Source organism: Morus notabilis, unplaced genomic scaffold (genome assembly GCF_000414095.1).
Source record: "Morus notabilis unplaced genomic scaffold, ASM41409v2 Scaffold336, whole genome shotgun sequence".
Lineage (NCBI taxonomy): Eukaryota > Viridiplantae > Streptophyta > Magnoliopsida > Rosales > Moraceae > Morus > Morus notabilis.
Genome location: NW_010367552.1, coordinates 352,942 through 378,628, shown reverse-complemented (window position 1 = coordinate 378,628; position 25,687 = coordinate 352,942). Strand labels below are relative to the sequence as shown.

Below are 25,687 nucleotides of genomic sequence, written 5' to 3'. Positions count from 1 at the left end.
TCTATTATAAGTATTAGTCTTCAAACTTTGCCCTCTTTATTCTCTCTTGTATAAAATTTTGCCCTCTTTATTCTCTCATGTATATATAGAGATAGATATATCGCCTTTTGATAATTATTGATTCATTTTTTAAATTGTTGTGTAATTATGAGGTAATTTGGAGGATGCTACTGCTTCTTGGCGTTGATTGATTTTGTCACGAGGAAAAAACTCTTGTAATTTGTTCTGTTATTATTATTTTTTTTTAAAGATTGTAATGATCAAAATACCAAAAGATAGCCCAAAGCTTTTTTTTTCCTTCTTTTTCCATCTCTTTCTATCTATCGTTGTGCCTCTCCTCCTATCTCTCTTCCCCATGATGCGCCAACCAAACAGCCTAGTCGACGCCCCGCCCCCTCTGCCACCTATTCTTTTGTCACTACCCCAGCCTTTTTTGCACGCGGGATATCCTTGAAAATCTTAAGGCGTTTGGTGACTATAAATATAAGGGTCCGTTTAATTTAATCGTTGAAAAGTGTTGAAGTCAATGATTTTAATTTATTGTCATAAATTTTGTGAGAGAAAATATTTTTAAGTTCAAATTCTTTATAAGATGAAAAACGTTGTAACAAAATTAAAATCAAAGATTTGAATACATCTCCCAAACACCCCTAAGATATTGACAATCTTTAGCCAACGAAAGTATCACAATAGAATATCAGTAGCCACTAACCTTTATCGCCAGTTGTCAAAATTTAGTCTTACGATGGGGTATCTCCTAGTATTACAGTAAAATACTAGCGAGTTACCGAGAATTGCAGTATTCCAGCTGGATACCTCTAAGTGTTATTGTAGGATACTAGTCGCCTGTAGATGTTACCAATATCTTTATATGATATACTATTGAGGCTTTATTTGGTGCTCTAGATACGGTCTCACATGACATGACTATTTCATGGCATAAAATAAATTTAAGACATGAATTCGAGGCATTTTTTTTAAGTGCCTTGTAATTGTTTGAAATTAGTTGGCCAAGTCTAAAATTGTTCCCAATGGCCTCACATGTCTTCGGCCGACCCTGATAATAACATTTAATGAGAATGATATATGAGTTGAGTACCGTCATGAGTTACTTGGAAATATATTTATATTTTCTCATAAACAATTTATGTTATCTTTTTGTAGTAATTTTATGTTTAAAATGGAGTGACATTAAAATTCAAATTTTATTCATTAAATTAAAGTGCTGACTCGAGCCAATAGCGTTAGAATTTGTACCATAAGTATGAGATAACTGTGGTTAAGATCATAGGGATAGAAATCATCCAACCACAAAGAAACTATGAAAATTTCTTGATTTCCTAACAAAATATGATTTTCGTTAGACAAGATTGGATGAGGGTTTTCAAATAACTCAAATAACCTCGAATTTAATCACTCCCTATATGGAGAGGTTAGAAGAGGAAATCCATAACAAACACAATAAAAGATCCTCCCCATCCTTTCCATTTTCCTCTCTTAGGTTATATACCTTTTTTTCCTTCCTATTTTTCTTTTCTTCTACCATACACAACCGCAATGTCAGGAAAGGATACAAAATTTTTCCGGATATATACACTAAATTTCAAAGGAAACTTTTACCAAATATACAGTACCTTTTTTTACAAATTCTTTGCGCATCACAAGTATTATAAACGTGACTATATATACAAACTCCACACATAACTGACGTACTTGCTAATTAAATGTTTTTTTTTTTCAAGTTCCATATATGTAGTTATGTTTTATGTTTCACATTTACATTACTAATTGTTATTCATCCTGATAGTAAAAGCTGATGCAATGCATTTTATAGCCTTGCAATTTTCTGAGCAAATTCTTAATTTTTTTATTTCCATTCAATATTCTTCTTCTTCCTCTTTTCATTCGTCTTGTTGATATCATCTTTGAGCCGCAACACAATCTTCTTAAACTCATCAAAACTTGTTGCAAGCTGTTTACAAACCCCATTCCCTTCCAAACATTCTTTCATGCTTTCTGTAAAACTAGGAGGGTCATTAAAGTCTTCTCTCATGTCATTGAAATCTTGCCAATATTTCTTTGCTTTTTCTTCATACCGTGGTCTCCCTACCCCAATTAGGATGATGGCCTGTCAGATATATACACGTATAGACCAAAATACAAGCAAATTAATTAGAGTAAGAAAAGTTAATTAAGATCATTTTCTCTTCTCTTTTGAGTAAAACAAGAAATTACCAATATCAAATTCAAAGATAATTTTCACACCAAGTTTTCAAATATTGAATTTAACCTTTCATGCCGAGGACACCCCAAAAAAAAAAAATGCACAAAATGCTCCTAGATCATCCCCAACGTACGATGCCAAAGAGAGATCAAAGTGCTATAAATTTCAAAGCTAAGGATGCTGGCGTAAAGCCATATGAGAAGTTCATACACCTAATTAACTTTAGCTATCTTGGTTTAGGATGATCATCCTCTTTCTAGATTCCATACGTAGAATATAGCAAAGTTTATAAACCAAGTGTGTAGAAAGAAAAGATACCAGAGAAAGAGAATTTTTGAAAGAATGAAGAAACCAGATTTCGAGAGAATTTTGATAGAAATTTCAGAAATATCAAAAAAAAATTTGTCCATGCCTAGATGATGTTAGATATTGCGATTAAAATCAAATTCGAAGTACTTACTAATGATCAAGTCTTCTCCAACTCTCATTACCAAAAAAAAAGTCTTCTCTAACTCCATTAACAATCGAAGCCCACTAGCTAACTCAGTATCAGCCTACTTTGTATAACTATATTTAAGTTCGAATCAATTTATATGAGCTGCGTGCTATATCTCTCTCTAATTCCTACTTCTACAATTTTCTATACGACAATATTGGTACTACATATTTGCTAGCAATCTGTTGTTCCATTCTATGATGAAGCGCATCTACATTGCTTATCACTTTTTTCTTGAATATTTGACTCATAGTTAATCTTTAGTGTTTCTCATATTTTTTGTAAGAATCAATTGGTACATACTCTTATAAAACTCCTACATCGCCTTTTGTTTTCAAATAACAACGCAGCAAGATCGGTATTTCCCATTGGAAGCACCATCGTCAAGGGAAATATTAAAGATTGTGATTCAAATTACTTACCAACAACCAAGTCTCAAAAACACGGTTTCACCAAGATCCTGTGCTACTATTCACTTAAAATTCAAAGTATACATTTTAGTTTTTGTTTTAAAGTACTGCTGATCATAATCCGGCAGTAGAGAATATTTAAACCCTGCTCTCGTATAACGCTTTTTAAAAGTAATGCCAAATATTCAAATTACTTAAAGTTGTTATATGATTTCCCCCAACAGTATAGTAATGACTGACATTACGACTGCCGATTTATCATTTATCTTGCACGTTTGCACGTAATTTGTATAGTAACTCTAGTGAACTACCATATAGTTTTCTCAACGGATTATATATATTCGAGGATCCTACAGGCCCCTCCTTTGTGTAAGCTTATATACATACATACATACATATATATATATATATATTTCTGTAGTTAGCATTGCAATTGGAGTGTTAGCGCGTGCATGAGAGCTTTGTGGGTTTCTATTTGTATAATTTTAGGTTATTTTATAAAGAGATTTATTTATGTAAGCAAATAAATTCAAATAGGGCTCTCCACCTAAGTGATCAAACCATATTTAGATACCAGAATTACCGCTCTATCATTTCTATTATAATAAAAATGGGGAATGGCTGAACCAGTTCCTTCGTTTACTTTTCCGACTTTGCTTGGTTCCCAAAAAAGTTTATATATTAATGGAAAATAGAATATGCCATACCTTATAGAGGGGGTAACGTGCATCCGCAATCATGCTTTCTTCAGTCAAGCATTTGCAACTGAAAGCCTTCTCGAATTCTCCCTGGAAATAATTCATTTTTAACAGCCTTAAGAAACATTGGTCTGATAAAAATATTCTTCCATGTAAAGATACATACATACACACATTTATATGTCCTTGGAGAGAAGAAAGCTAATTAATTAATGGCTATAATCAAGTTTTTCCTCTATAACCCATTAACTAATTGACTTTTCATCATGAGACAATATTATTTATTTTTATAACCCATTAAATGAATATTAATGTAGAATCTATAAATAATTAAGTAAAGAATAAATTTTACGAGTTTTCCTTTCATCGTGGCACCAGATCTTTCAAACATGCTATTTTTTTAAACGGAATAGTTGTCGTTTGCTTTAAGGTTAGCTACAACATTTAGGGGCTAATGAATGCCCTTTGCTCTAAATCATTAGTTGGATGCCAAACCTCAAATATACTCTTCTTAGAATAGTTGTATTGAAAGCAAGAAAACATGAGAAAAAAAAATTGCAAAGGAGACCCTAATTCAATTGGGTTAGTTAAGAATTTAAGAAAATGACAAACTTCAGCTCCTCGCGTGCACCACATGTGCTAGTCCATCTAAAAAATAACATGTTTCAAAGTTTGGAAGATGAATCTGGAAACGTATTATATGTTGGGGGTAAAATATGTAAGTTTAAAGAGCATCTCCAATGTAATGTTATAATTGATGTGTCAATTTGTAAATTTATCATTTGAGCGTAAAAAATACTATCAAATGCAATGCTATTTGTTGTGTCAAATTTGTCATATGTAAATTTCCCATCAAATATAGCATATGGCAAAGGCACTTAATTCCTATTGGTTAATATGGTTACCTTCTAATCCAATCATTACAACTTTTACTTGTTAAAATTATTTTAAAATTAAAAGTTCACTTTACAACATTCAAAGTTTAATAATTATAGGAAAAGTATTAGCATTCCATAGCATTATCAATTGGAGCGCAAATAAAAATAACATGTCCTATCATATTCTTTGGTATCAAATATACAATTAACATTAGCATTTACATTGGAGATCTGGTCTAAAGTTTGAAGAGTATGTTGACGCTGACATTGTTAAGGAGAGATTCGTAAAGTTAATCCATAATTAAACTCTTACCAGGAAGTTAGTTTCATTTAGCACTAAACATGGTTTGATTTATTTGTTTATTTATTTGGTTTTGCATATGGTGCCAAATGAGAATTCGAAATAAAGCATTAATTAATACCACCTTGTAGATGAGCATTTCCACAAGCAACATCTCTATTTCGTATGCTTCAAGAATTTTGCCTTCATTCTGGGCCTTTGTTTTTTCTTCTTGAAGGATATGCACTGCTTCGGCTTCATGTCCACTCATTTCCAGCTTTGCAACAACCCTCTTTAACGTAAATACAGAATGCTATTAGACTCTTATACATAGAAACGTAATCATATGGAGAATGACACTAAGGGGATCCTGCAATAGAATTTTTTTTTTGTTTTTGTTTTTTATTTTTTATTTTTTTATTTTTGAGATGGCATGCAATGTTTTCAAACCATCACATTTTTGTGGAATTTTGTTATATTAGCATACTACTCTTTGGAAATTATGATGCTTGTTTATTCCCTTTCATCATTCATTAAAACAAAAATAAAGCATACCGCAATTTAAGTCCAATATTAGTAATAAAAATATATGAGACGTTAGAAGACCTATACACTATATCAAAAAAAACAAAACAAAACAAAAAGTGATAGGCCTAAATTACCTGTAGCTTGAGAAAATCAAGGGGTTCCTCTTCAAACAAAACCTTCAATTCACACAAGGCAGTTTTTAATACATTAGCATCGGCTCTAGCTTCCTGATAATCAACCAACCTCTCCAAGGCCAGTTTGCCTCCATGGAGGGCTGCAAGCGAAACGGACCTCTTATTAACGCGAGCCTGTCCTTTTCTTCTTCCCCAACCTCTGTTCAAGTAAGCGGATACAATGTAAGCACCACCGATGATAATCAAAGGTATTGCCGTAGCTGCCACCACTCCATATCTAGTTTTCACTGTTATATTGTTTTTACTATCGTTGTTCGCCATTTGATGACGTCGTTTTTCTGAAGTAAATTATTGTAATGAAACACAAAGAAAAATTAGACGAGTTAGTTGTATTTGTTGATATATATTTGTGTTCTTTGGCTAGGGCTTTTGTTTACATACAATTTAGTCTTAATGTTTTTCTCTTTTTGGGTGTGAAGTAAATCAATGGCGTATGTCCAATTAACATGATATACTTATCTCATAAATAAAGGAAGGAATTGAAAGTGAGAAAGGAGAGAGATGGTACCTTTGGGCAAAGTCGAAAAGGAGGAAAAGCATGGGAAGCCTGTAATTGAAGCTTGGGAAAATAATATTTAAGATTTTAGACTTGTAAAGATCAGGTAAAGCAACTTAAACTTATACTCAAGCTTCAATTATTTCCAATTAATTCTTTTTCCCATTCTTTTTTCCTTCTCTTAAGATATGAAGACGTAGCATAAATAGATTGAATATGATTTCAAAAAATTCATATACTTTAGCCAATCACAAAATTCTTCAATATAATCAATTCAAAAGAACTGCAAATTGTATCCAATTCCAATTTTTTTCCCCCTTTGGCTGGCCAGCCAGTTTGAAGAGAGATCTATTCTTATGAAATATGTTTGGAACGTCGAAGGAAATATCTTACCATACGGCCGAAGACCTTCTTATTTTATTTTACTTTTCAGATAACAAAAACAAAAGCGATAAAACATGGAAAGGAAAAACATTCATAGTAACAATTTAAATGAGGATAAAGAGTGCAATTACGAGGGTTTAAACTTAGAATCTCCCGCTTTAATATCACGTTAATTTAGCAATCCATCCGAAAAACTTAAGCTATTAGAAAGTGGACCAACAATAGTTATATAATTTAACAGTTAATGCTCTAATAATTTACATTCACGATATATATGTTATTTATACGCAGTCTCGCAACATTAAAGATTTATGTTACCATATATTTTTTTAGATAAATGATGAGAGAGTATAACTAATATCAAAACCTACTCTCATGGTTGGCACCCACTAATAGGAGTCGATCCTATGTTACCAACAATATTGCATGAATTGAGTTCAAATTATACATTCATAACTAAACTGTGATATATGTGTAAATATAGTGATATATGTGGGGTGTGTTCGATATTAGATTTCATTTTTTTTTAAATAACTGAATTTGTCTTTCTTCACTGTAAATAATAATGCGTTGTGTATGATTAATTCAAACTTATCTTATTAGGCTAAGTTGTTCTCTTTTGAGTTTTGGGTTATGTAGGGTAAATACTGTGGACAACTAAAAACCTATATAAATATGTCTTTTCTGTTTGGAGTTTGTAGAGTCGAGAAGAATTGAGAGATAGAGTATATTAGAGAAAAAAATAGAGATAGAAAAAAGTGTGAAGGAAATAAATAAGGAAATAGAAGATATGAGAGATATACGGCAAAAGGAGGAGCATTATAACTGAAATTCTAATCAGAAAAGTCAACACAAGATTTCTGCATAATTTGATCAAATCAGAGCAACATCATAAGAGAAAAAATCTTATAAGAAATCTGATCTTCCTTATTCATTTGATTGATTTATATAAATGTTGATTGATTTGTATAGCTGTATTTTGATTTTCTTGTCTGATGTACTGTGTATAAATACCTCATAAGATCAATGAAAATACAATGAGCCTTTCTACTAAAAATTACAAAGCTCTCAAAAAGGTGCCATGGGTTTTAGCCCTCTAAATATAGAGAGGTTGAGAGAGAGTTTGTTAAGTGTGTAATTTTAAAGTTGTTAATGAATTTATTCTGTGTTTGTACTAAATATTTCTGCTTCAGTTTATTGCCTGCTGCATTTTGGATAGTTAAACCCATATAAAACAAAAATATTAAAGTCGAATGAAGGAAATATAATTCTTAATTAGTGCCATCTTCATTTCAAATTTACAACAATCCCCCATCTCACCGGAAACATTTAAAAAGAAAAAAGAAAAAAAAAAAAAAGAAGAAGACACATACGCTGGTACAGGCAATGTAGTACTTTAATTTATATTGAATGGATAAATTTCCAGTCTATGAATATGCTTGTTTCCCTACTTCCCAGACTTTCTTTCCTGTGCCTTCTTTACGTCTTCTTTGAGCCTATTCACAACCTTCTCAAACTCATCGAATTTTGCACCCACTTTATAGATTCCTGTTTCTTCCACACTTTCCTTGAGGACTGGTGGGAAACCAAAGGATGTTCTTAATTCACAAAACTTCTCCCAAAATGGCTCCGCTTCTTTTTTTTTAGGGGGCTCCTTACAGAGGAAGATAATAGCCTGTCGCATATATTTTGTTCAAAAAAAAAAAAAAAAAGGATGAACGAACAAAATAAGTTGATCACATATGTTTCATTGAGCAATTTTGTGGAAGATGAATAATCACTACTCCGACAAACTAAACACTATCGTCTTATCATACCCTAAATAGTGGACGGCGCGCATCAGAAATCTTGTCGTCAGTCAAACATTTTCGACTTAGAGCCTTCTCATAGTCACCCTGGAATAAAGTACATTAAAACACACATTGATGCGAAACAAAATTATTAGTGTTTTAAATTTAAATTTTATTTAATGTATCTTATGATATATTTTTTCTTAAAATATTTAATTTTAAATTTAGATTGATCGTGTTTATTTTTTAGGATTACTTAAATTTAGAATTAAGTTAAGTTTATCTTTTTGGTTAGTTTAGATATTTATAAATGCCTACTAAATTGTAATTTTATTGATCAGCAAGTTTTAATGATTAATGAATGTTGAGTTTCTAATTTCATCCTCTTCAATTCGCGTTCTTCTCTATCCCTCTTTAATTTGCAGTTTCCTTTCTCTCGATTTTTCTTCTTCTATCTAAGTTCGTCCCTTTTATCTTATCCTACGTCACACACACATATATAAAGTAGAAAATAGAAACATATGAACTTTGTGTTTATGTATATAGACCCGTTACACAAATTAATTCTTTGATAAAAAAAATCGTTATTTATTCTTCTTGATCTTCATTTGTTGAAATTAGTTAAAATAGTACACCAATTAGACCATCACTTCTTTTCTTTTTCAAAAACCAATTAAGTCGAAAGTAATATATACAAGTATTAATCTGTACCTTGTAAATGAGCATTTCCACTAGTAACATCTCAAACTCATAGGCTTCATGCATTTTTCCTTTCTTCTGGGCGTCTTTAATTTGATCCTCCAGTATTTTTATCGTTCGGTCTTCTTTTCCACTCATTTCCAACTTTGCAATAATCCTCTTTTACTCAAACACAAAACTGTCAAACTCCTACAGAAATATCTTTAAAACATTTAATAATTTTAATCTATGTAACTTTTGGAAAGACACGTTTTTTTGTACAAATTTCCTTTCAGCTACTAAAGGGTAATTAATTCATCATTCATAATCCTACTACTCGTTATATTAAAATATAGTCAAACGTTTTAAATATTTTAGAGATAGCAAAAATATTTTTGTTTTTTGCTTGTAGAGATAACAAAAATAATAATTACTACGTCATTTCGTAGTATAAAATGTGAAAATCATTATAATAATTACAACATAATTTGTTTGTTCCTAAATATTTCAAAAGAATTGCTATATTTCAATTCCACGATCAAATGAACATGCTATGTAGTATGTAACATATATATCCTTTATATGAAATTAATCACGATTTTGTTCTTGAGTTTAATTAGAAATGTTAAAAGAAACTGCGGGGAATTGTTTTAACAAGTTTAAAGGCTTTTGAATCTTGGTTTTAACAATTAAGGACAAAAATGAGAATTTTTTCCTAGTAGTATATTGGCTAACCAATAAAAGGGATATATGTATGAGAATTAATGCTAGAGTTTACGGAATGTTTTTAACTCGAACTACATGAATCGTTTAAATCACTATGCAACTACAAGTTTGCAAGTGCACGTAACGCGTTCGAGTTCCCAGAACAAAAATGCGAATTTTTTGATGGTTTTAAGGTATTTATATATTGTGTATTTGTTTCTTTCATGTGAAAATCACCATCCAATATATGAAAGTTCTCAACGTTCATGTCATTAACATGTAAAAAATATATTGAGTTTTTGATAAAGTTGATAATTTTACTAACCATATATCTTTATTAATTAAGAGATGAGTTCATGAAAACGCACGGAAGAAAAAATGTTAGTATTTAAGGGTACATATGCGTGTACAAAGAGATTATGCATGCATGCTAACCGTGAGAGCGCGAAAATCAGGTCTTTCGTGATCTTTAAGCAAAACCGTGAGCTCGCACTCAGCAGGATCCAGCTTATGCAAATCAGCTCGAGCTTCATGGTAATCAATCAATCTCTGCAAGGCCACATCACCGCCATGGAGGAGCGCGAGCGACGTTGATCTCTTAAAGAGCGGAGGACGAACCTTCGAATTCTTTCTCCATAAAGTGAGTGCATAAGCTCCAACGCCTATGAAGACAACAAATGGCACTGCCACCTTTAACATTGCATATTTGCTTCTTTCCATCAAAGTACCAGAATTGTTGGCCATTTGATCAACAATACGTACAATTATATTTGTTAATTAATAACGTGTGGTACTAGGAGACACGAGAAAATTTTCTGGCTAATTTTTTAATTGGTTAGGTATAGGGAAAATTTCATTTATTAATCTTCTTTTTGATCTTCTCTTCCAAAGAAAGCGGGATTAATGTTAAATGGGGAGAGGGAAGGAAAGGTAGCTTATTTGTGACTAGGAGGTAATAGTAACATGCACGGAATATTTGAGAGGCTGTTTATTTGATACTTAGGAAATAAGAGCAAGTTATTCTTATCTCAGCCTTGGAAAATGAGTAAAGTAATTAAACTAGATGATGCAATGATTTTCCAACGAATATTCATATATGAACATGGAGGGCTTGTTTGTACCTTGAAGGGATCATTTCTTTGATAATAATAAAGGAATAATTCTTTCCAGATGAGAAAAGAAAAACCATAACGAAATTCCCTCCATTATAATTTATTTGATATTTGTGCTTTTTATTGGTCGATGTGTAGACTTTTTCACTTAATGATCCCTAATTATAATTTCTAAGTTTTTGAAAGTTGCTTTCATTTTCTTTCTATAAGATTTAAAATTTAAAATATCCGACAAATTAGATATAACATTGGAGTATAAAACTGAATAAGAAATAAAATAGCCACTTCTTATATGTTTTGTGACAAATAGTACAGGTATTTTATGAAATTGAGGGTGGGGAAATATGAACTCCTCTACACCTAAAGATCAAGTCAAGTGTAAATTTAGGACTATAATTGCAACCCACAAATAGCACTGTTTTTAAATATGATACTTACATTGGAGAAGGTGTGAGTTGACTAATAAACGGTTACTTTCTGACATTTACATTGAGTCATAATCGGTTGAATATCTAGTATAGAAAACAACTTACGGATAGTTCTCACCAAAATAAATAAATAAATAAATAAATTCTTACATATCAAATTCCATTATTGGTAGCAGTTTCCAATTGGATGTATAGTTTTCTTTTTAGCTGTTTTCAGTTGGGGTTGAGCCTCTGTTTTCATTTCATTTATTTTACTTGAAGGTTGTTTGATTTTTATTCAATTTTAATAAAATTTTAGAGGTGGAGTCTTAGTATGTGATAGGTTGCGGAAAGGGTTCCAATCTTATTGGGATGTTTTCTTGCGCTTGATACTAGTTGGCTTCTCTCATCAGTTTATTGAAAAATAGAACTAGGTCTCTATGGCATTATATTGTCAAATAGTGGTGGAGTTAAGATTTTGTTTCAGGTGGGACATAAACTAAAAATGTTAAAATTGTTAAAACGCCAAAGAAATCAACTCCTAATACCATTAGTTAGTTTTTTTTTCTTTTGTTTTGACATGCTATTAATTGTAAACATGTTATGTGCATGCATATTGATCAATTTATTAAACTTCTTGATACATAAATTAAAATTTTGAAGAGTTTAGTTTTTTTTTAAAAAAATTTGAATTTATTACTTTCTTAAGAATTTAGTTCAGTTTAGTAAAAAATTATGTTTGAGTGAAATGGACTAAAATGCATGTTTCAAACAAAATGTGTTTGGATATAGAATATGCATAAACAAGCATAATATATTTGAGCAATAAAGATTTTAGCAAGTGAATTAGATAAAAAAAAATATTTAAGGAGTACATAATACGTATGAAAAACAGTAATTGAGAGTGCGACAAGTAAAATAAATAAATAAATAAAATAAGTATGCAGGGAGATATTTGAGAAATATCATTTTAGCGGGTCAGTTAAAGCTTTTATCTATGAGGTTCACTAATTTTTATATAATAAACAAAAGGATATTTTAAAGGGGAGCATTTTGAAAGAAAAAGGTTTTCATAAGATTAAATTAGGAAAAAAAAAATCAATTTGGTATATTTAAATTCATAAGATTTAATGGGAAGATACCAAAAGAACAACAAGAAAAGAAACCCAATAAGGAAAGAAAAAAATTGAGATTGGATGTTGTGAAAATATATTTAAATTTTTTGTTAAGAAAAAATTTAAAAAAACCATAGACTAAAAATGAAAAATAAAAAATTCAGGGGCACTCCGCCACTGGTGCCAAATGTTTACGAGTAGTAAGTGATAGGGATCCAATATTAATAAAATATGACATACGTACGTATTAAATGCGCCACACCTACGGATCAATCATGCATAAACAAAAGCTCTCTACATAATACAATTAACCATACTAGGTATCAAATTAATTAACTAAGGTTTAAAAAGCCTTAACTCTTAGGAACGAGTAACACGCTCGTGCTTTAATTTTGTAATGTACACTCATTATGGAATGAGACTTTACAGAGTTTGATTCTAGAAAAAGGGAAGAGTTCTAATACGACAGAACCAAAGGCATGGAACCTGACCAATGACCATGCTTTAGCCAGTTATTACTTTAATAATTAGCTCGGCTTTTTTCTGTTCAAAGCAATAAAAAAAAAAAAAAATGATTCCTTACTTCACTCTATAAAATATTCCCCATCTAAAGTCTATAACTACTAAATACTACGTTTTTCCTTATATATCAATCACATATATTCTAAATCTCCTAGGCCTAATTCCCAAGGAAAAAAAAAAGAAAAATAGGGAGAAATTTTTTTTCCTTTCATATGGATTATGCACTTTGTCTTCGCTATGGAAATCCCTCAACCTTTCCTCAACTCACTAGTACTCGTCCCAACATCATGTTTTCATCAAGAACATTGACAAAATATTCCAATGATTTCTTCCTCAAAAACAACCCTAATCCATCAATTTCCCTCTCTAATCTTTGTGCTGTTAATGCTAAAGTACTTGGCCCTGTGGTTCTTGCTCACAGGAGGTTTCCGGGGCCTTCTTCGACGTCGGATGATCAGCGCAAAAAGGATCGCGAAATTGAAAGAATTATAAGTTCAAAGTCTGCACTTGGGGCGTCTTTCGCTTTGGCTTGTGTTCTTGGAATCTTATGTTTGGGCTCTACATTAATGTTGAGCCCCAAGAAAGCCGTGGCAGCTTTTCCTACTTTATTCGGCGGTGGAAGTTCGCAGCAAAATCCAATGGAAATATCACCTATAAGTGGGAAGGTCGCTCTAAGGGCATTTATGGAAGGGATTGTGTTCTTAGGCTCACACAAGAACATGCCCGTGCCTGCTTCTAGATTCTGCCCTCCTAATGTTGCCAAGCTTAAGGTTAATTCTTCTTTGTTTCAGAGAACTTCTATTCATTCCCATTGAACACATAATGTTAAATTTCTTTAGAATGATAGCAATATCCATAAAGTTAGCACATTAAAGAATATTCAAAATGTTGAGTTGACCACCCTCGATAACTTTTTAGGAGGTGTTTCTTTCATGTAGTCTAAAGATTTGTGCCGGATAACATAATTTTTTCTTTTATATGCATGCGCTTGATATATATATATATATATATATATGTATATATATGCATGGTATGTATTTTTGGTTTTTTTTATATTTACTTCGTTTGAGTTGGCCTTTACATTGTGAAACTGAAACATATATTCATACTCCTCCAATCGACGGCATCAGCAACATAGCAGCTGTTTTTTTTTTTTTTTTTTTATAATACCCAAATTACTAATTTTTTTTTATTAATGATGAAAATAACTGACACCAAAAGAATTCAGGATATCCCAGCTAAAGTTTGGTCCTCCTAGACTCGTTATCCCACGCCAAGCACTCACTCAATTTATTGAAAAGAAAAAAGAAAAAAAAAAGAAATAATATATATTTTTATACATATATTGTATAATATAAATATGCTTTTAGGAAAAAGCGTTGAAGCTAATGAAATTTTTTAGAGTGACGAGGCAGCGAAACAATTAAAAGAGGGTAAAACTAGTATCACTGACGTTGAAGGAAGATACCAACTCGACATGGCGCTTGTAGAAATTCTGATTCTTCAGGTATTATTCCTTAAACCCAATATGGATCATCAATTGATAACTTAATTGCTTGTAACGAGCCTTGATTTAATAATTAGATCTACTAAAAAACTTTTGAACACCTAATTACATTTAGAAGTGCTAATTAACCAGCTGATTAGTTACGACATACTGATGAATCACAAGAAGTCCGTAGGCATTACTATAAGTCATAATTTTGAAAATTATTCAATTCGGTGGCTCTCGTAACATGCATGCTAAATTAACTTAATTATTGTACAGGGAAAATATTCGGAAGCTTCGAAATGTTCATGTCTTGAGAAGACAAGTTGGCCTTCAGATCAAGTTCGACAATATCTTTACAAGGTTAATTCTTCCCACTCAAATCAACCAACCATAGTATCCAACTCTCATTTAAAAATTTTGATATTTTTTTAACTAATATTTTTCAATGCTTTATTATTTGAGTACATTAAATAACGCATAATAATTAAATAGATATCATTTGACATACCAAAATTTAAATTCTTTTAATGTGTCTACATACGTGCACTTGTATTTATGTATGTGTATATATATAGACGAGTTTTTAATGGTTACGTTTACATCGGTGGTTACCACCAAATATAGAAATCTGATGACGTGACGTGATAAAAATCTAGTTCCATTAATTGTCATAAATTTTTTGATCAATTATATAATTTATTATAACCGTCAGATTAATATTTTACGGTTAAAATAATGATACCTATTAATAGGTAAATATTAGAGTAACCATTAAAACCACACTATATATAGAGAGAGTATAGAAAATTTAGGTTAGAAAGGCGAAGAGGAGAAATTGATTAAGGGAACATAGATGTTTTCCAGACCATATTGTTCAGCTAATTATAACAAAGTTTCCCAGGTGTCTTTTAGTTAGAATTAGAATATAATTATAGAAACAAACTTCAATTTTCCTCACAACTCCCACCTGTAGAAACAAAAACAAAATACTTAGGCCTCGTTCAGCTCAGTGATTCAAGTTTTTAATTCGAGTTAAGATGTGACTTTTTGTATGAGTTTTTGACTGTAGCAGAAAAAGTTAGATGTGACTTTTTATGAGAGCTTTTAACTATAGAAAAAGTGAAATTAAAAACTCGAATTGGTGAAATGAACGAGACCATGTGCTTAATGATTTGAACTTTGAGTACTTTGAAAATTAGTGCTTAATGAAGTCCTAAGAAGAAAAGGTGAAAATATTTTACCAGAAAGGGAAAACTAAATCTCGCTAATTAAAATAGAGTACTTAAAGTATATCAGTAATACATGTACCAATTATGCTCTTTCATGAACCTGTTTTATTATTCTTTTGGGCCTGAGTGTACGTACTGAGATATGCACACGATCTACGGGTAGAGAGGGTTTGCAAGGTCCCCAACTATATCGTGACCCTAATTTACCTCCTCATGTACTGAATGATTGCCTCCTCAGACCTTAAATCCTCCCCGTAGGTCGAGAGGTTGGTACAACACTCTTAAATGTTCTTATTAGTCATATAGATCTTAATAGCGAGTATACGATATGTCATGGCATAGCATACTATAACTTTAAGCATAAACATGTACATAAAACATGTATGACATTCTATTTTTAAACTTATTCATATTGTAGATAAGACTTTCACTTACCTGCTATCAGCCAAGGTCAGAACTATATTACTCGTAGAGGTTAACCTCTACTTGTGTGTTCTGTAAAGAAAACCCACTTGGGGTGTGAGTTTGACTTATTATAAGCTAGTCTATTTAGCTTAGTCTATTTAAAAATTTATTCTTATACTTAGAAAAATATTTCCTTTTTAAATAAGGATCATTTTACAATGATTATTTTAATAAATCCTTATTGTATAGTTTTTCTTAATTGCCTTTACTTATTCGGTCCTAAGTTGATAACTTAATCTTTTAATTAGTTATCTACATCATGGTCTAAGTTACCAATTTAAATTATTTCTTAGTTTGGGCCTAAAATTGTATTAAGGTCCATTAGTCTACAACATGTCTACAACGCTCCTAGACACAAGTGTGTCAGACTTAAGCTCGAAAAGTTACAAGCCTAAATCTAAGAAAATTAGTGCCAGAAAACACATAACGATTTTCTTTAAAAAAAGAAAAAACTGTAAACTTGTAAAACAGTATTAAAATGCCTTTTTGGGCCTCGTTTACTAGATAGTATATTAAACGATTATATTTTGAACAACTTTAATTTAAACATTTTTTTCATTAAAATTTAGAATCATTTAGGGTGCGTTTGGTAGATGGATCCAGAATCATGATTTTGGATCCTTGTTTAGAATCAGTTTTTGTTTACAGTGATTCATTGAGAATCAATGTTTGATTTGGATGATTCTGAATCATAATTCGAAATCTGATGTGATGTTTTAAACTAGCTCAAATCATGATTCTCAAACCACCCCTCCTCTCGATTCAATGTAATTCAAACCCATGATTATGAAGCATGGTTTCAGAATCATGATTTGAACCCAAAATCATGAATCATGGATCTAGTTCCCTAATCATGATTAGAATCACCATGGTTTGAATCCTTGTACCAAACACACCCTTATAAACTTTATCAGTTAAGCTGACAGTTTTTCTTAATCTGTAAATAACTTTGTCATAGAGTTGAATTCTTAAATCTGAGCTTTACAGATTTTTTTTGTCTCGTCGCGATCTAAAAGGTTCGTGTTTCACGGAATATGAGGTTCGACCTCGTAATGGCCCGAAATCTTAAAAATAGTGACTGCACAAATATTATTTTGCGCAGTTTTAGAAGACAGCCCGAAAACGCGTTCCAGAGTTAAAATTGTGATTTTTCACAGTCATAAAAATTTGTCCGTAACGTCGAAACCTTTAAGACTAATGACTCAAAAATCTTAGAATTTCCCTCTAAAGGGTCCAAAAACAATAAAAACAGAAACTAACTCAAATTAACAGTTTTGAACAGTTTTTATGAAATTCTAGGTAGTTTTAGAAAAACGTCTAAAAACACATTTTAGAGGCAGAATTGAGATTTTTCTCAGGTAAGGAGAAATGTTTAGAACATCGAGATCTACAACTTTCAGGAAATAGTATTTTTCTTAATTTGGACACTAAAAGCTCCAAATTTTAAATCAAAATAGATTGAAATTTTTAAACTAAAAACAGAAAATTGTCAACTTAATTTTTTGTACATCTTTAACCTCTTAAAATTAACGTGCAAAGCTTAAATCTTATTCTAAACACACAAAATAGCAACCTTGGACCATAAAATACAAATTTAAAAACATAGATCTAACATTAAAACCCCATGTATGTGACGATCTAACCTTTTAACAGACATATAAACAATAAAAATCCAACTTTGTAACCAAACTAAACTTTGTTCTTAAAGTTGAAATGATCAAGATATGTTTTAAAGAATCTTACGACAAACCTTAGCAGAGGAATGGTTTTGACCACCAAAGTGAGAAATTCCTACAAAGATTTAAACTTTTAAAGAAAAGTTGGAACTTTGAACAAAGAAAAATCAAAGAAGAAAAGTTTTGATCTTTAGCATTGAAAGTGTTAGGAAAATCCACACAACTTCTTCTCCTCCTTCTTGATTATGGCTTGAAGATCTCTTAGTGTGAGGAAAAGAAAAAGAAAATTGAGAGAAAGAGAGCTGGAGGGCTTCGACCAATTGAGGGGAAAAGAGAGAGAAAGTGTAGGAAATTTTGAGAGTAAAATGGTGAAAAGTGAGCTTTAACTTTAAATGGTGGTATATATAGATAATTAATTAATTATACTTAACTATAATTCTTAAGCTTCTTAGACTCACTAATTAGATTAAAAAAATTAATTAATCATGCTAATAGTGGGCTGCCAATGGTTAAGAGAAAAGGAGAGAGGAATCTTTTTAATCATGACTTGTATTATTTTTCAACACAAAGTTAAATATAGTTTCATCTTTGTCTCCTATTAAAGTATTCTTTTATCATATTAAATTTACACTGACAGTAATTTTTAGATAAAAAAATTCTTTTTGATATCAATTATTGCCTATCGTGATTTATTAAAAAAAGAAAAAGAAAACGAAAAAAGAAAATAAATTAGGGAAATAAAACAATGTTGCTTCTCACGGTTCTCGCTTTTTCACCTTGACAGGGCATTATATATACCATCTTGGACGACAAAGACAAAGCAACGGAGTCTTGGGAAGAATTTATCAATAAGGGATTCCAGGGCGGACCCGATCCATTTGACGAGACCTGAAACATTTGAATTTATTTATTATGCCCATTTGTTTTACGTTTCGAAGTTTTACTATATTGTTTGCATCGTCGATATTTTAAAGTTTTAGTATATTATTTCGCATCATTCGTTTATATATATATATATATATATATATAGAAACAATTAAGTGTTTTAGGGATATCAAATATATCCAAACTTGTGTCTCTGTCCTTAAATTTTTATTTTATTTATTTATTCTAACTATGTTGACATCCAAATTATATCAGTTAATCATGCAACACACAATTTTTTAATTTAAATATGATTAATTACACGGCTTTAGTTGTCAAATTTCTTGTAATTTGGGGTTTAAATTCAAACTTTTAAATATTGGGTCAAATTTTAAAGCTTTGATTGGTATTTGTCAATTGACCATTGACCGGTCAAACATCCCCCGTCGAAACAAAACCCACCACTAATAAAAAAAAACCATTCAACGGCCTTTCCTTCCACGCCCAATCAAAAACATCATCCTTTTCTCTCTCTTTCCACTTTCCTCCGCCCACGGCTAGCACTTTAAGTTTGAACCGCGCCAAACCAGTCAGTCCGAGGCCCATACTATTGACTAAGAGCCCGTTTAGTTGAATGATTTGTTCTCTGATTCGAATCATTGTTCATAGTTTGCTACAATATTTTTTCTCATAAAAAATATACGTAAATCAAAAACGATTCTAATCTCATAATTTTAATCTGTGAACCAAACGTCTCATAAATGATCTAGCTGAGATTCATCACTATTGACATGATCACGCCCCAGTCCGGCCCACTAAAGTATTTGGATCGAGCCTATACTTTAGGCTCGAAAGTATTTTTAGGCCAATGATGCTCTTTTTTATTAATTTTTTCTTTATATTTTCTTATAAAGTTTCGGTTCGACCCTCAATCCGTTAAACTTTTAAGCAGGCTTGGCCGACTCTTTCTTTTTAGGGCCAACTCGACCCAACTTGGTAAAAATAACAAGCTAAACCGGCCGGCTCAAGCCCGAAATTATCCAATATTATAAAGACTTAACAAATTTATCTAATATAACAAGGACTTGACCATAGATAGTCTCCTCGTTCTGTGATCATCATCAATATTGGTAACTAATAGTTCATTGTAAAATAAGATGTGCACATAATATGATAAATGTGAAGTCATCAGTACAGTCACAGTCATCAAGACCGTTAAGATAGAGTAAGCTCAGTCATCAAGACCGTTAAGATAGAGTAAGCTGTACAATCACACTTTGTCCATATAGTATTGTTATAAGTGATGTTTTATAAAAAAGAACATCATTTCTCAATAGTAATGAGACCTTTTGATATAAGCTTAAACACAAAGCAAAAATATCATGCCAAGCAGTGGTGTAGACTGCTACAAAGACTATCAAAGTTATGACCCAATCCGAAAGGCGGCCAGTGAGGACATTGAGTCCCAAAAGGTGGATACTAATTTTAATAGTCATAATTCCTTCGAGATAAAGTGGTCAAAATAAATTAAGTTATGGAGCCCCACATCGCAATATCGCAATAGAGAATGTTCATAAATAAGGACAACATCTCTAAATAATATGAGTCCCTTTCAAGGTAGACCCCGAAAATTAATCCGTGTGGATTTAGGCCTAATATGAACAGTGTCATACTAAATGAAAATGTTACTCATTACAATAGATATTTAATATTATGTGAAAATAGAATTAGAGAAAAACTAATCGTACAATACTGACACATACTAAATTGACATTTAAATTAAAACACTAATTAGCATAAAAATTTGAGATAAACTGGAGATGTTATTAATGAGAATTAATATATTTTGGCTATAAAACATGACACAATCAATTGGTGATGAATCAAATGACATGCTACTTATTTGATATATTCTAATTACAAATGTATATCTAGATAGTGCAATAATTGATGAGTAAAAGCAAGTACAATAAAATGTACTAGTTAATCCAACTATGGGTACAGATGCAATTGCATTTTGGTTAGGTACACATAACGTCAACCTATCACATGATCAAAAGGTTGTCCTTATTTTAGTCAAAGAATTCGACCAAAAAAAAATAAAAAATAAAAAATAAGATTCCGGGAAAATATTGAAGGGAAATAGTAGGAAATAAGTCAATATGAAAAGCTTAAAAAAATATATAGGCCAATTTTTAATTATAGAAATTAATAAGTCATAACTTGTCAAGTTATGATTCATAACCAGATAAGTTATGGACAAACTTGTCAAGTTAGGGTTCATAACCAGATAAATTATGGACAATAACTTGTCAAGTTATGGTTCATAACTAGACAAGTTATAGACGAAAACAATAATTTGTCCTGTTTATTAACTTATGTAAACAATTGGCCTATTAATTTTAATTCATCTTAAATCTTGACATATTTCCCTCTTTCCGATCATATCTGAATCTACTGTACGGAGCACATGGCAGATACATATCGGTATCATAATGGCTAATCTTAAAACCAATTTTCAGTGTAATACAAGATTTGCAATTCTTCAGTTCTTTGGAAAATTAAGAATTGCAGTTGGATAGATGATCAGCATGAGGTCTAGTCATACATGGCCATGAGGAGAGATGTCCAAACACCCAATAAACAACCGCCGTCTGGTCCAACACACGTGATGGGTTTGGCCCATTTTATGCCCTTTGCTGGGCTACTACACGTGATGGCCCTCATGAGAGTTTAGTCCCTATTTTGACATTTTGTAATATTTTATTTTTATTTCTGACCCGTACCCTGAGGATCTTCCACGTAAATGATGGTGCAGGAACTAGTTCGCACGTGTCCATGTGCAAATGAATATTGGTATATGTATATATATGACAAAGAAACAAGATGTGATATCATCCAATATAACACAAGTTCGAGGTTCTAATTTAGAAGTACCAGAATTGTGATTTGATTCCTTCTGTGGAAGCTATATGTTGAAGGAATACTTCTGGAAGCATGTAAGACTCCACCATATGTCAATTGTCTTATAAGCTGGTTACACAAAACGTGGCACATGGTTTGGATGACTCATCATTATAATTGCAGTTTTTGTATTTGTTTAGGGTTAATATCATAAACGGTCTCTAAAGTTTAGCCTCAATCTCATTTTAATTCATGATTTCTCAAACGTCACACAGTTAATCCTTAAAGTTTTATTTTATTTTAATTTTGGTCATTCTGTTAATTTAGTATTAAATAGTTGACGAAATCTATAGAAATTATAGACTAAAATTTGAAATATATAAAGTTTAGAAACTAAAATAATACAAAAAACTAAAAATTAATTTCTACAGATCGACCTAAAATTTTAGTTTCTAATTTTGGACTCTAATTTATACATATTATATTAAATTTTAACGCCTAATTGATGGAAGCACCAAAATAGAAAGAAAATAAAATCTCACGAACCATTTGTGCGACGTTTGAAAAGTTAGAGATTAAAATAAGATTAAGTGTAAACTTTAGGAACTATTTAAGAAATTAACCTATTTGTTTACAAATAATAGTTTTGACCGAGCACTCCGTACGTGATTTATTTAAAAATAACTATCACACTAATCGTCTAAAAAAAGGAAGAAGGAAAAAAAGATATAAATTTTAACTTATTTTGTTTTGTTTTAAATTAGCTCTTTTAGTTTTGTTTAATTTGCTTTTATTTAATTTGATGTTATTTTTGTTTATTTTTATTTTTATTCAAATTATTAATAGTATTTTTATTTATAGGATATTAAAATTTTGGTGTAAAATAGTGTTAAAATAGACAAAATCAACCACAAATCATTTCAAAATGAATGAATATGTATAATAAATAACAATAATTAAAAAATTAATTTGTAAATTATTCGAGTCATCTATTGAGATCATGGATGGCTTTATTTTTTATTTAATTTAGTGTGATTTCATTTTATTTTAATGTATTTTTGTTTAATTTTATTCTTTATTTAAATTATTTATAGCATTTTTATTTGATAAGTATGAAAAATTTAGTACAAAACGTACTAAAACGGACAAAATCAAACAATAAATCACTTCAAAATTAACACATAAACATAATAAATAATAAATACAAATGGGATTCTTTTACTGTCCGTTGGATCAAAATGTTCAACGGATTAAATTAGCGCGTGCGGTACAACTGCCAACAAGAGAGCATTTGTGGGACAGGGGTAGCAGCGCGTGCGGTACAAGTGCCAACAAGAGCGCATTTGTGGGACAGGGGTTGTAGAACTCTGCGTCAGGTGGGGCCCGCCACTAACGTATTCCAACCAACGAATGTACGCCACGTGTCAACACTGTGGCCCACCAATTTTCCACGCTAAATCTAGTGTGGTGCTACACGATTTCGATTTTTCTCCAACAAATTGTACGTTGACATCTGGCATGTCTCTGATCGAACGGCTCTCATTACACTCGTGCGGAGCCCACCAGCAAAACTGACTGATTGCCCATTGACACGTGGCGAATTCAATGACACACCGAATCATTTTCTCTCCGGGCAAAAAAAAAGTTTTTTTTATTGATTTTTTCAATTCTATTATTTATATTGTTACATAAAATTTTAATGTTATTATGAAATATAATTTACAGGTTATGAAAAAAAAACATGTAAATTATGAAAAAATAATTTATAAATTATTAATGATATAAAATACATTTAATAACAGTAAAAAAAATAAAATAATATTATTTTATTGATGATATTTTTAAAAAAATCTAAACAAAAAAAGGCGAACGAAACAGCCACAAACGTGGCTGAAGGAGAGCGTTTGGAGCTTCTTCACCCTTTATATGAGTAGATACTAGGCGAGTGACATGTTTTGTGAATATTGTGGGAGTGATTTTGTAGAATCTATCTGCCTATTGAAGTTGTAATTGTTGTGTTATCTATTGTTTTCTAATTTATTTAGTAATATAGGTCTCAGTTGATTGTTAATATGCAGTTAAAACAAACATTATGGTTGCTACATGGAACGGAGGAAAAAATTTGGAAGAATCTTTTTCTTTTTTTTACGGAAAAGTTAGAGGAACTTTAAAGTAGATAAAAGAATATTATTTTGTTTCCTATAAAGGAATTAAGAGATCAAAGATTTGAAAAAACATCAATGCAGAATCAATATTATATTTTTAGAGTGCTTTTACAGTTCATCCGATTCACTCTATCAGGACCATCTATGTTGATCTCAACAGTTTCAATTAGTGGAGGGCCAATAATGTAGCACGCTACTTGTGTCAATGATAAATAGGCTATCATATGGGCAGTAACATTTAGTTGAGCGGCAATAACACTTAATTTTTATTCAGTAACACACATTTGTTTGTTTTTTTTTTTTTCTCTCTTTTACCTCTATAAAAACTCAGGCTTAAAAGTTCTTCGTTTCAATTGCGACTAAGACGGTTCTTCTTTCTATATGTTCAAAATAAAAAAATTGACAAATCAAGATCCATATCTAGGTAATTCAAGAATGAAAATCGATTTTTTTGTAAGATTTGTCTCATGCCATTAAATTTTTAAATGATTATTTTATACTCTATCAAAACTCAGATTCTCGATTTTTATTCAAGAATGAAAATCAAATTTTTAATTCCCTGTTTATTTTGAGATTTCAAATTAATTTACCAAATTCATAATATAATGATATTCTACACGTACCTTGTGTGAAATTACTTCTTTTTCATCACCAACAATTTTACTGACGCTGTGCTCTGGTTTATTTTCCCTTTTCATCAATAAATTTACATTGACAGCTTCGTATAGACTAAGGCATATTCTTTACATTTCAGTCTACTTGAGATTACACTAAAAGTGGTCAATCATGGTTGGTCTCACTCTTGATTAAATAAATTTTTTTTTTTACTATATGTCATTCGATTACGAAATAAAAAACCTTTCACATTTCCGGTTTTAACTATATTCATAGGCGCATAGTGCGTAATTTTTTTACTCACTACTTATTGAACGTAGTAATACGATGATATTGAACCACAACATACCCACAAGTAGATAAGTGGACGCTTGGTACATCGTTATCCTTAGTAACTAGTATTTGGCTTCCTACAACAAACAAGATAAAAGGTTTATACGAATAAAAAAAAAAAAAGTGATTTTAAAGAAAGAAATTTCACGAATATTAAAACTACCTGCACACATAATACTTTCCTTTCGTATATATATTGCCAATTTACATCTTTTTTGTTTTTTTCCCTCATCTATTCAGTATCGAAAACTAGTTAGCCTAAAAAAAAAAAAAAAAAAACACATAATCTTATCGACTTGTTAACATAATACTCTCGTTTGGTAGATATCATTTCTCAACTATTACATCTTTTAGTCATCGAGCATTTGATATTACAATAAAAGTATAGAAATGTTGTACGGCCCTATTGGGATATATTCCCACTCTCCCATACAGAATGGTCCCTACTTACGGGACTCACTGGTGGAACCCATTTTTTGTGAGATATTGAGAATTTAACCATATCGAGACAAATAAAATTACTAAAAAAGATAACGCCTGATTTATTATAACTAGTCACACTTTCCTGCTCGCGTTTCATGTACTGTCATTACCATGTTAGCATAATCTCAAGTAGACTGAAATGTAAACAAGAGAATGAATGTTATCTTGTCGTTCACGAACAAGTACCCCAACTATTTTTTGAGATTTAAAAACTCAGGCCCGTTTAGTTTATTGATTTGAGTTTTTAATTTGAGTTAAAATGTGACTTTATGTGAGAGCCTTTTACTGTGACAAAAAAGTTAGATATGATTATTTGTGAGAATTTTTTACTGTAAAAAAATTCAAATTCTAAACTCGAATCAACGAAATAAACGGGACCTTTATCTCCGCATGAAATTTCTCCTGTAACATCATTATACCTCCTAAATTACATCAATGCCACTTGAACATTTTTCCATCCATAGTCGATAATGCACAGTTGTGCCTTAGCTGTCCGTCACTATGTGTCAGGCAAGTTCCTGACTTAAACATTTTATCCTCAGTC

The 25,687-nt window shown here is 31.1% G+C and overlaps 2 protein-coding genes and 1 long non-coding RNA gene across 3 annotated transcripts; 1 reads left to right on the top strand and 2 right to left on the bottom strand.

The window, feature by feature from the left end:
- Nucleotides 1-1,806: 1,806 nt before the first annotated feature.
- LOC21404515 lies at nucleotides 1,807-5,969 on the bottom strand. Its single transcript, XM_024175173.1, has 4 exons — nucleotides 5,649-5,969; nucleotides 5,132-5,278; nucleotides 3,838-3,918; nucleotides 1,807-2,128 (listed from the first exon to the last, which is right to left on the bottom strand). Exons 1-4 carry the CDS (start codon nucleotides 5,967-5,969, stop codon nucleotides 1,868-1,870), a joined length of 810 nt encoding a protein of 269 aa, XP_024030941.1. The 3' UTR covers nucleotides 1,807-1,867.
- Nucleotides 5,970-7,872: 1,903 nt separating this feature from the next.
- On the bottom strand, nucleotides 7,873-10,502 carry LOC21404514. Its single transcript, XM_010112668.2, has 4 exons — nucleotides 10,197-10,502; nucleotides 9,090-9,236; nucleotides 8,406-8,483; nucleotides 7,873-8,263 (listed from the first exon to the last, which is right to left on the bottom strand). The coding sequence occupies exons 1-4, from the start codon at nucleotides 10,479-10,481 to the stop codon at nucleotides 8,036-8,038; spliced, it is 738 nt and encodes a 245-aa protein (XP_010110970.2). The 5' UTR covers nucleotides 10,482-10,502; the 3' UTR covers nucleotides 7,873-8,035.
- Nucleotides 10,503-14,323: 3,821 nt separating this feature from the next.
- LOC21404513 lies at nucleotides 14,324-18,761 on the top strand. The gene is made up of 3 exons (XR_002903508.1): nucleotides 14,324-14,424; nucleotides 14,686-14,769; nucleotides 18,564-18,761. It is a non-coding gene; the product is annotated as an uncharacterized LOC21404513 (long non-coding RNA).
- The last annotated feature ends 6,926 nt before the right edge of the window (nucleotides 18,762-25,687 follow it).

What these genes read in the sequence shown, in the direction of transcription:
- LOC21404514 (XM_010112668.2), bottom strand. Translation starts at nt 10,481, where the DNA reads ATGGAAAGAAGCAAATATGCAATGTTAAAGGTGGCAGTGCCATTTGTT. An exon ending in TGGAAATGCTCATTTACAAG is followed by an intron (nt 8,484 to 9,089) that starts GTACAGATTAAT and finishes ACTTTATTCCAG; the next exon opens with GGTGACTATGAGAAGGCTCT. An exon ending in CGCGCCGTCCACTATTTAGG is followed by an intron (nt 8,264 to 8,405) that starts GTATGATAAGAC and finishes TATATGCGACAG; the next exon opens with GCTATTATCTTCCTCTGTAA.
- LOC21404515 (XM_024175173.1), bottom strand. Translation starts at nt 5,969, where the DNA reads ATGGCGAACAACGATAGTAAAAACAATATAACAGTGAAAACTAGATAT. An exon ending in TTGATTTTCTCAAGCTACAG is followed by an intron (nt 5,279 to 5,648) that starts GTAATTTAGGCC and finishes TTTACGTTAAAG; the next exon opens with AGGGTTGTTGCAAAGCTGGA. An exon ending in TGGAAATGCTCATCTACAAG is followed by an intron (nt 3,919 to 5,131) that starts GTGGTATTAATT and finishes AATTATTTCCAG; the next exon opens with GGAGAATTCGAGAAGGCTTT.